This window comes from Procambarus clarkii, chromosome 20 (genome assembly GCF_040958095.1).
Source record: "Procambarus clarkii isolate CNS0578487 chromosome 20, FALCON_Pclarkii_2.0, whole genome shotgun sequence".
Classification (NCBI taxonomy): domain Eukaryota; kingdom Metazoa; phylum Arthropoda; class Malacostraca; order Decapoda; family Cambaridae; genus Procambarus; species Procambarus clarkii.
The window spans coordinates 20,661,886-20,671,833 of record NC_091169.1 but is presented as its reverse complement, the minus strand read 5'-3'; the positions used below and the strand labels follow the sequence as shown (position 1 = coordinate 20,671,833).

The 9,948-nt window shown below is 45.2% G+C and overlaps 1 protein-coding gene across 1 annotated transcript; it reads right to left on the bottom strand.

Moving 5' to 3' along the window:
• Positions 1-573: 573 nt before the first annotated feature.
• LOC123755375 (uncharacterized) lies at positions 574-7,980 on the bottom strand. Its single transcript, XM_045737938.2, has 5 exons — positions 7,045-7,980; positions 5,335-5,531; positions 3,520-3,658; positions 2,139-2,363; positions 574-1,824 (listed from the first exon to the last, which is right to left on the bottom strand). Exons 1-5 carry the CDS (start codon positions 7,115-7,117, stop codon positions 1,367-1,369), a joined length of 1,092 nt encoding a protein of 363 aa, XP_045593894.2. The 5' UTR covers positions 7,118-7,980; the 3' UTR covers positions 574-1,366.
• Positions 7,981-9,948: the final 1,968 nt, after the last annotated feature.

Sequence of the window (9,948 nt, the reverse complement as noted above, 5' to 3'; positions counted from 1 at the left end):
GACTTTGGCCTTTGTTTATGTGTGGAGTGCATCCTGGGGAAAGTTCAGTAGTTGACTTAGCGGAAACCTTAATAAGAATGTGTGCAGTCTTCCTGTCCCAGACGCAGGGAGAGTCACTCATTCTTCAGAACACGAAACACTGATAACTAAGAACACGTAGAAAGGAAGGAAGGAACTATCAAGGGAAAGCGCCAAGCCATTACGACTATATAGCACTTGGAAGGGGTCAGGATAAGGGTTGGGGATGGGACGGGTGGAAGGGAATGGTGCCCAATCTCTTGGACGGTCGGGGATTGAACACCGACCTGCATGAAGCGAGACCGTCGCTCTACCGTCCAGAGCGGTAGAGTGCTTACCTTCTCAGACATTTTCCTGTGTGTAAGTTTAAATTATAAAAGGGGTGACGCCGAGGAAAATAAGACTCGCGTCCCTACCAAAAAAAAAAAAAAAAAAAAAAAAAACGACACACACACACACAGACATTTTCCTGTGTGTAAGTTCACCCCTTAATATAAACTTAACAATACACTGTAACTCAAAATTCAACTCAAACATTATTAAATGAAATAAAAATGTTACTCATATCAATATATTTAAATACCATTATGTTATGTCTAACACTATGTCTACATTATGTTATGTCTAGATAACATAATACCATTATGTTATGTCTAACACTATGTCTACATTATGTTATGTCTAAATAACATAATACCATTATGTTATGTCTAACACTATGTCTACATTATGTTATGTTTAGATAACATAAAACCATTATATTATGTCTAACATTAGCGGGCGTCAGCAGTGATGTCATTAATGGTGTAATGTTATTTTATTATTTTTACCACAGACGTGGCCACACATTTACAATGCTAACCAGCATATATACATTTTCTTATGTCCTCCATGTACAGGGTGAGAGATCTGTTATCTGTTAAACATATGGTTAAGTGATTTATTGAACCATCAACCACAGAAGATGGTTGTAGTACTTTTAAAATGCTAATCTAACCTACATACATACACAGATTTACGTATGTCCTACATAAACAGTGTTCGAGGTGTATTTTTACATAGTTTCATTAATGTGGGTTTACAAAGGTGAAATACAATTTTGACCAGCTTCCACAAACACTCACACACACACTCACACACACACTCACACACACACTCACACACACACTCACACACACACACACACACACACACACACACACACACACACACACACACACACACACACACACACGCACACACACATGGGTGTGGTTGGCAACTTGTCTGGTGGGCGTGAGCAGTGACGTCATCATGGGTGGACACATCAGTGCCTGTGTCACAGAATTTGATTCACGGAGAACAAAATTTACTCTAAAATTACACAGTAAAGGTTGTTGAGGCTTTCGGGGTCGTCCGTATCGCGTTCCTGGTTGAGATCATCACGGTTGCTTGTGTCGGTTTTCTGTGTGTTGTCGTTTTTCTGTGTGTTGTCGTTTCCCTGAGTGTTGTCGTTTTCGTTCAGGTCATGTTTGCGTGTGATCATTTTTGGGGTGTTGTCGTGTTGGTTGAGGTGACGTTTCCTTTGACTGTGGAGTTGAGGGGTGTCGTGGTGGTGGTGGGAGCGCTGGAGGTCTCTCTGCTGCAGACGACGGTCGTGTTGGTGCTGAAGGTGTAGGTTGATGGGGTGGTGTTGCAGCTGGTCGTAAGGGAGGTCGTAGTCTCCGTCGTCCGAGTCGTTGACGCTGGTGTCGCGCGTCTCACGGCTGTCGTTCTCACTCTGTATGACAATACGAGGAAGGATTGGTGGCGGCAGCGGCGGGTGAACTAAGAAAAAACGAAACAGAATTAAGCACAAAACTATATACGTCGTGTTCATGTCTTTTGAGATAAATATAAGAATGTTATCATCCTTTTACTTAACATCGTAAACAAATTCCTTTTAGAGAGCCTCTTGCTAAAAAAAAAAATTCAAAACTTTCAGTAAGATGCGAATAAAATCGTATAAATTTTAAAAAATTTATATAATATAGTCATTTATACACTTTTGTAATTGAAACTAATATAGCTTTCAGTTTATTATCAATAAAACCATCATTCCAGCCTCTTAAAAAGCAGCTGACCGATAAGAATCAACTTACTAGGCTTTTCATATACGTGGAAGAGCTGGCTTCGCCTCCCTCGGCAAAGAAACACGCTTAGGACGACCACAACGACCCCCAGCAGGAAGCAGACGATCAGCAGACCCACCAGCAGGTACTGAGACCTGCCGTAGGTGGTGTTGTCGATGGTGGTCGTGTTGGTGCTGGTGGCATTGTCTGCTGATTCATATGTGCCCGAGTGTCTGCCGTCAGGGATGGTCAGGGCTGCAGAGGTGTGGAGAAGTGCGCTTTTATTGCAAATGATTAGGAATTTTAGAATTGATTTACAAATTATTTATATTGAGAAGCATTTGACATTAGATATAGAGGAGGCTTTGACAGGCTCCTCTTTTGGTTATCTTCAACCCACCTGCTCTCTCTCACCCACCTACTCTCTCTCACCCACCTGCCTCTCACCCACCTACTCTCTCTCACCCACCTGCCTCTCACCCACCTGCTCTCTCACCCACCTACTCTCTCTCACCCACCTGCCTCTCACCCACCTACTCTCTCTCTCACCCACCTGCTCTCTCTCACCCACCTGCTCTCTCTCACCCACCTGCCTCTCACCCACCTGCCTCTCACCCACCTACTCTCTCTCACCCACCTGCCTCTCACCCACCTACTCTCTCTCACCCACCTGCCTCTCACCCACCTACTCTCTCTCACCCACCGACTCTCTCTCACTCACCTGCCTCTCACCCACCTACTCTCTCTCACCCACCTACTCTCTCTCACCCACCTGCCTCTCACCCACTTGCTCTCACACTCACCGACTCTCACCCATCTTAGTTGATTGCACTTCTGAAATCACCTCCAAAATTTTGGAATTGTGAAGTTCAGACGAGTTTTATATCTCTGGTAACCTACTTTGAGTTTATTAAAGTCGCCCATTTGGAGAAGCGCCAATTTCGATTCATGATATAACAGGTTTGGAAGTTTTATTTTCTGATTGCTGATGCCTCGAAAGTATAGAAAATGGATATTATTTCCCTCAAACTTTGTTTTGAACTTTGCCTCAGGCAGGTTAGGGGAAGACGTCTTAGACAAAGTTAAAAAAAAATGTTTGATGGAAATTGCCAATTTCTATACTTTGAAGGCACAGGCAGTCAGAAAATAACACTACTCACATAAAGTTAAAATTTGTTGGTTCTGCCTGCAAAGCTGAGTCGTCTTTAGTGAAAAATTTCATTGCTTTTGTCTTTAGAAAATTGTGAGTTGTGTTCTTTGTTCACAGACAGCCATCCCCTCAGACAGACAGACAGCCATCCCTTCAGACAGACATACAGCCATCCCTTTAGACAGACATACAGCCATCCCTTTAGACAGACAGACAGCCATCCCGTCAGACAGTCATTCCCTCGAACAGACAGAGACTTACCACAGATGCCTCGGTTCTTGCAGAAGGTCCAGTAGACGAGGTTCTGGCTGGAGAGTGTGACCTTGCTTACTCTGGTGAGGTCTAAGTTGACAAAGACCTTACCGTGCGGTATCATGATGTTTACCGCTGTCTTTGCCACCTACGGGAGGAAGACAGAGGCTGTTATTACGGCACATATGACATAGATGTCTATAGCAAATGTTCACTTTTGTACATAGACGGCCCGCTCTTCCTGACTCTTTTTAAATCTAGGAAGATCAAGGTCACATGGAAGTACTGTAGAGGAAGAAGTGTAGTGTAACGTTGATCAAATGTTCAGTTAATATCTACGAACTATCCTCAACACCTCGCACCCAGCCACACTGATACACTCTCCCATGCAAGCCTTTCATCCTCTCCCACGTCTCCTATGACATGGGAGAGCATGAAAGGATGCCTCCATGAAGCCATGCCATACTCCATGTCTCCTCCACCCACATCATCTTCCACGGATTGAAAGCCCGCTAGGCTTGTCGAGGTCTCTCTAGCCAATGGCTGACTATTTCTACCAAGGTGCATCCCATTAGAGTACAGGTACTCCCAGGTGTTTATTTACTGCTAACTGAACCTCTCGTCCATATATGGAGACCTTGGACAGGCCGCCGGCTTCCTGTCCTCGTCGAGGCCACTAGAGTGTTAGTGGCCCTCAGGTAAATTCAGATAAATATTATTTTTCACATCACGCTATATTGCATCATATAGCCTCTTCCATATCTTCTCCCACACCCCCACAGCCTCACCCACACCCCCACAGCCTCTCCCACACCCCCACAGCCTCTCCCACACACCCACAGCCTCTCCCACACCACCCCCCACAGCCTCTCCCACACACCCACAGCCTCCCCCACACCCCCACAGCCTCTCCCACACCCCCCACAGCCTCTCCCACACCCCCACAGCCTCTCCCACAACCCCACAGCCTCTCCCACACCCCCACAGCCTCTCCCACACCCCCACAGCCTCTCCCACACACCCACAGCCTCCCCCACACCCCCACAGCCTCTCCCACACACCCACACCCCCACAACCTCTCCCACACCCCCACAGCCTCCCCCACACCCCCACAGCCTCTCCCATACCCCCACAACCTCACCCACACCCCCACAACCTCTCCCACACCCCCACAGCCTCTCCCACACCCTACAGCCTCTCCCACACCCCCATAGCCTCCCCCACACCCCCACAGCCTCTCCCATACCCATCACAGCCTCTCCCACACCCCCACAGCCTCTCCCACACACCCACAGCCTCACCCACACCCCCACAGCCTCACCCACACCCCCCACAGCCTCACCCACACCCCCACAGCCTCACCTCACACCCCCACAGCCTCCCACACCCCTACAGCCTCATCCCTACACCCCCACAGCCTCTCCCACACCCCCACAGCCTCATCCCTACACCCCCACAGCCTCTCCCACACCCCTACAGCCTCATCCCTACACACCCACAGCCTCTCCCACACCCCCACAGCCTCTACCACACCCCCCACAGCCTCTCCCACACACCCACAGCCTCCCCCACACCCCCACAGCCTCTCCCACACCCCCCACAGCCTCTCCCACACCCCCACAGCCTCTCCCACACCTCCACAGCCTCTCCCACACCCCCACAGCCTCTCCCACACCCCCACAGCCTCTCCCACACCCCCACAGCCTCTCCCACACCCCCACAGCCTCATCCCTACACCCCCACAGCCTCTCCCACACCCCCACAGCCTCTCCCACACCCCCACAGCCTCTCCCACACCCCCACAACCTCTCCCATAGTCCTCACCGGTTGAGAAAGGTAGCCAACATGCCACACATCGGGCTGAGTGATGGTGAAGTTGGCCAGGTAGTTCATCATGCTGGTGAACTGTAGACTGACATTGGTATTGGGATAGTGAGTCCAGAAGTAGATGTTGTATTCATCTACTGCCTCATTGAGTCTGTATTTAATCGCTGATCCTGGACGTGTCATCACTGAACCGTCTGCAAGGAGAAATAGAACAGGTAAGAAATTATTATGGTCATACAGTAGGATCGAACCTGCGTCTCTGGACTTCCCAAGCAAGTCCAGAGCTAGGTGATTAATCCCATTTTATAGTAACAGGTAAGTTGAATGTTTGTGTGTATATGTGTTCTTACTTCTGCTCCCGTTGGCTAAGTTTTAGCTGCATGTTTTAATTAATTACCTCCTGTAGGGACGCGGCAAGATTTTATCGTGTATATTTTGTTTTCAGAAATGTTATTTTCATTGTACATGGTTGGGCTTCTTGCTTCAGCCATGTGGTTGGATTAGTTGCTTCAGCCACGTGGTTGGATTAGTTGCTTCAGCCACGTGGTTGGATTAGTTGCTTCAGCCACGTGGCTGGGTTAGTTGCTTCAGCCACGTGGTTGGATTAGTTGCTTCAGCCACGTGGTTGGATTAGTTGCTTCAGCCACGTGGTTGGATTAGTTGCTTCAGCCACGTGGCTGGGTTAGTTGCTTCAGCCACGTGGTTGGATTAGTTGCTTCAGCCACGTGGTTGGGTTAGGTGCTTCAGCCACGTGGTTGGGTCACTTGCTTCAGTCACGTGGTTGGGTCACTTGCTTCAGTCACGTGGTTGGGTCACTTGCTTCAGCCACGTGGTTGGGTCACTTGCTGCATACAGTGCTAAACACACAAATAAGTAAACGGATCAAAACATGGTCGGTCCACCGACCGATGAACCAAACGTCTTTTTGTTATATTTTGCGTCTAATTACCCTATCGGATGTGATGGTATGGTAAGATAGACTATTTACCGTTGATAGACATAATGAAATCACTTTTAAGTGGTTATTTATCACGACTTGATAATGTCGACGTGATAATGGTATGGAACGGAACGTCATCGTCGACAGAACGGAACGTCGTCATCGTCGACGGAACGGAACGTCGTCATCGTCGACGGAACGGAACGTCGTCAGGTAAGGTTAGGTTTAACTGGGTTAGGTTTTGTCTGATCTAACCCTACTAGTTAACCCCAGCCCATCCTAAAACCATAGTATTTATAGCAACCATTTAGTCAAACGTAAACAAATTGACTATTGGACCGAAAAAAAAGGTTCACGTATTGTATTTTTAAATTAGCCCAAATTACACTAAAAAACTGGAAATTTAACTCAAGAGCCTAACCTAACCTGTCCCAGCAATTCAAGGCCTATCATAGGCTATCTTAGGCCGAATTTAGTACAATGTTTAAAATTGTTTTTTTGGCTTTTTCCGTTCCCTCTACAAACTTAATAATCCAAATGTGAAAATGGCTGCAACAGTCCATTTTTATACGTTAGACCAAATTATAAAAAACTAAATACAGTATCTCAAAACTATTTAAACCCCTAAATATGTACATTGATAAGACGCCTAAATATCTTAAAATTATATAAACACTAAATATCTACAAGATAAATAACCTATAATCTCAAAAATACAAATTGCTTGACATCCTTGGATGAATGAGAGGATTAAACGACCCTGTCACCTTGTTGCGTTGTTATGACGAGGTTGATGGTGAGTGACAGGAAGACAGGTGCTAGGTAGATTAAGGACACCATTTTCTATGTTTTTCTCTTTCTTGTCGCACTTTTGGAGATATTGTAGGTGTTGGAGGTCTCCTTGTAATGAGACCTGACGACACTGACCACCACTTCTGGTTTCAGCACCGTTTTCTAGTTCAACACATCACTGGTCTTGTAAATCCACAGAATGCCTTCAGGGAGCGCTCTCCTCTATTGGTGCTTGAAACTCTAGTATATGTAATCGTGTTCACTCCACAGGTGTTCTCACTAAGGACCCCGTTAGAAGTTCTATTCTCAAAAAAAAGTCCTGGTTCTTTTTTCTGAAAAAGGATTGTTCCTCCTCAGGTTATTTCTACAAGATATTTTCCTTTCCCTGCACGAATTGCAAGAATTTTCACCAGCTGATGTGCAAGCATCACCTCTCGAAGGAACGCTCTCGGAGACACTATTTAGGACCAGCACCGAGGTTCTGTGTGACCAGGAGAGGACCGTGTGGATATCCGTAGACCAGAGAGCCTCGCATCATGTTTACTGAAACACGCTCCCCCCCCCCCCCCCACACGTCGAGGATATCCTGTGGGGAGGGTGTGGCGCTGCTGTTTGTCCTTTTCTAGTTGATGATGCTACCAGTGTTCTACTGCTACTGTTACAAATAACACTGTTCCTGTTACTGATGATTTTACTACCGCTGCTGCTGTTCCCACCTGTAGGGCCTAGCAGATAACAAAATACTCGAGGACTCCCTTTGTATCTTAGAAGGACTCTCTTGTATCTTGGGAAAGACACTCTTTTGTCTTTGAAAGGACTCCCCTGTGTCTTTCGAAGGACTCCCCTGTGTCTTTCGAAGGACTCCCCCTGTGTCTTGGAAGGAGTCCCTTGTGTCTTCGGAAGGAGTCCCTTGTATCTTAGGAAGATCTCTGCTTTTATCTTGGCTTCTGACGTCAGTGTTGTGACTGGGATTTCTTGGGTATTGTTTATGTAATGGAATTTTATAGTGTAGAGAAATTGTGCAGTGTAGAGTAGACGAATTAGTCAAGAATATTGGATTTGTGTATGCGTAGCTACTTAAATACATATACATAGTTATACAAATACTATACATCATATTTATAGGCTATACACTCTCAATCTCTCTCTCTCTCTCTCTCTCTCTCTCTCTCTCTCTCTCTCTCTCTCTCTCTCTCTCTCTCTCTCTCTCTCTCTCTCTCTCTCTCTCTCTCTCTCTCTCTCTCTCTCTCTCTCTCTCTCTCTCTCTCTCTCTCTCTCGTCCTTCTGTATACATCTCCTTAGCAGCGAATTAACTAAAGTTCAGGACGGCCGGACGGTGTCACTATCTTTTCATATGACTGGGTCGAGTTAGTTATTTTCAGTCAAGGTAGTGTGACTTTTTCTCTGCCCAAGGCACAGAATATACTCAGAAGTGAACCACTAAGACAAAGTACATACTGAGATGTGAACCACAAAGACAAGTGTTGTTCTGAGAAGTGCAACAGTAAGGATGTAGATACATAAATGTTCTCTGTGTGTTCTTCATATATATATATATATATATATATATATATATATATATATATATATATATATATATATATATATATATATATATATATATAATATATGTGTGTGTGTGTGTCTGTACTACATGATCACTTCTCCATCCCAATAATTACATATTTCTTTACTTTACATATAGCTAGCACACAAAACAAGACAGCAATGAACACAATAATAAAGTTGTTTCGATTAAGTACATAAAGATTGGGAGATTGGAGTACACTAGATACAAAGCAAATTTAAAGCTCTGTAAATTCACAGATTAAATTTACAGTAAATTAAATTCACAGTAAATTCATTAATACAGAGGTCAACTTCTTGCTAGTCCATCACTACATAAATGGGACTTTCGACGAAATAGTCACTATAAGTACTTTCATTTTAGGAGGATGGGCGCTATCTTAATGATAGTCCCTAAGAACTATACTGGGAACCACCTGTGGACATCCTTAAGTCCCCCCAACGGACGCGTTCTTCTATATTTAAAGCGCTGTTTCTTTCATAGAAAACGGTATTTGTGGGGTAACTCTTGAGTTTGTTTGTATTGCCTCTACGGTCTACATGTTACTTTCATGTCTAGACAATGAGCTCAGACCATCCTCCTGTTAATTTAGTACGATGTGGACGATTGTACATATATTGACGTAGTGGACAATTTCAAAGTAAAATTTGGTACTAATGAATTTGAACAAACAGAAAAAGTTGTGTATATATGTTGCTAATAAAACCTAATCTAACAATCATAGGCCTAATAAACGCTATCTGAGGCTTAATATAGTACATATATGTGCTATACAAGGTCTAGGAATGTATAAGTTTGTGTTTGAGCTTAATTTTCCCGGACTCCATAAAGCGAATAGTACTAAATTCTACTATCTAATTATCCATTACTTCAATATGTGTACAATGGTCTAAATAATGACCAGACCACACACTAGAAGGTGAAGGGACGACGACGTTTCGGTCCGTCCTGGACCATTCTCAAGTCGATTCGAGAATGGGCCAGGACGGACCGAAACGTCGTCGTCCCTTCACCTTCTAGTGTGTGTGGTCTGGTCATCATACTTTAGCCACGTTATTGTGACTCATCGCCTGCATATGGTCTAAATAGTTACAAACATAATATCTAGGATGGGTTGGTGAGCGTTACATATGATTTGGTGGCTATTAGTGGCCTGCGATTTCAGTCACCGTAGGCAAATCTTACCACATAAACCACACGTGACCCGAGGCCCTGGCTTCAGGTCACGTTGTCAGCGTCGGAGCGGGAATGGTCCCCGCCTGACCTCGTGGATCAGGTCCCGGCCATACCG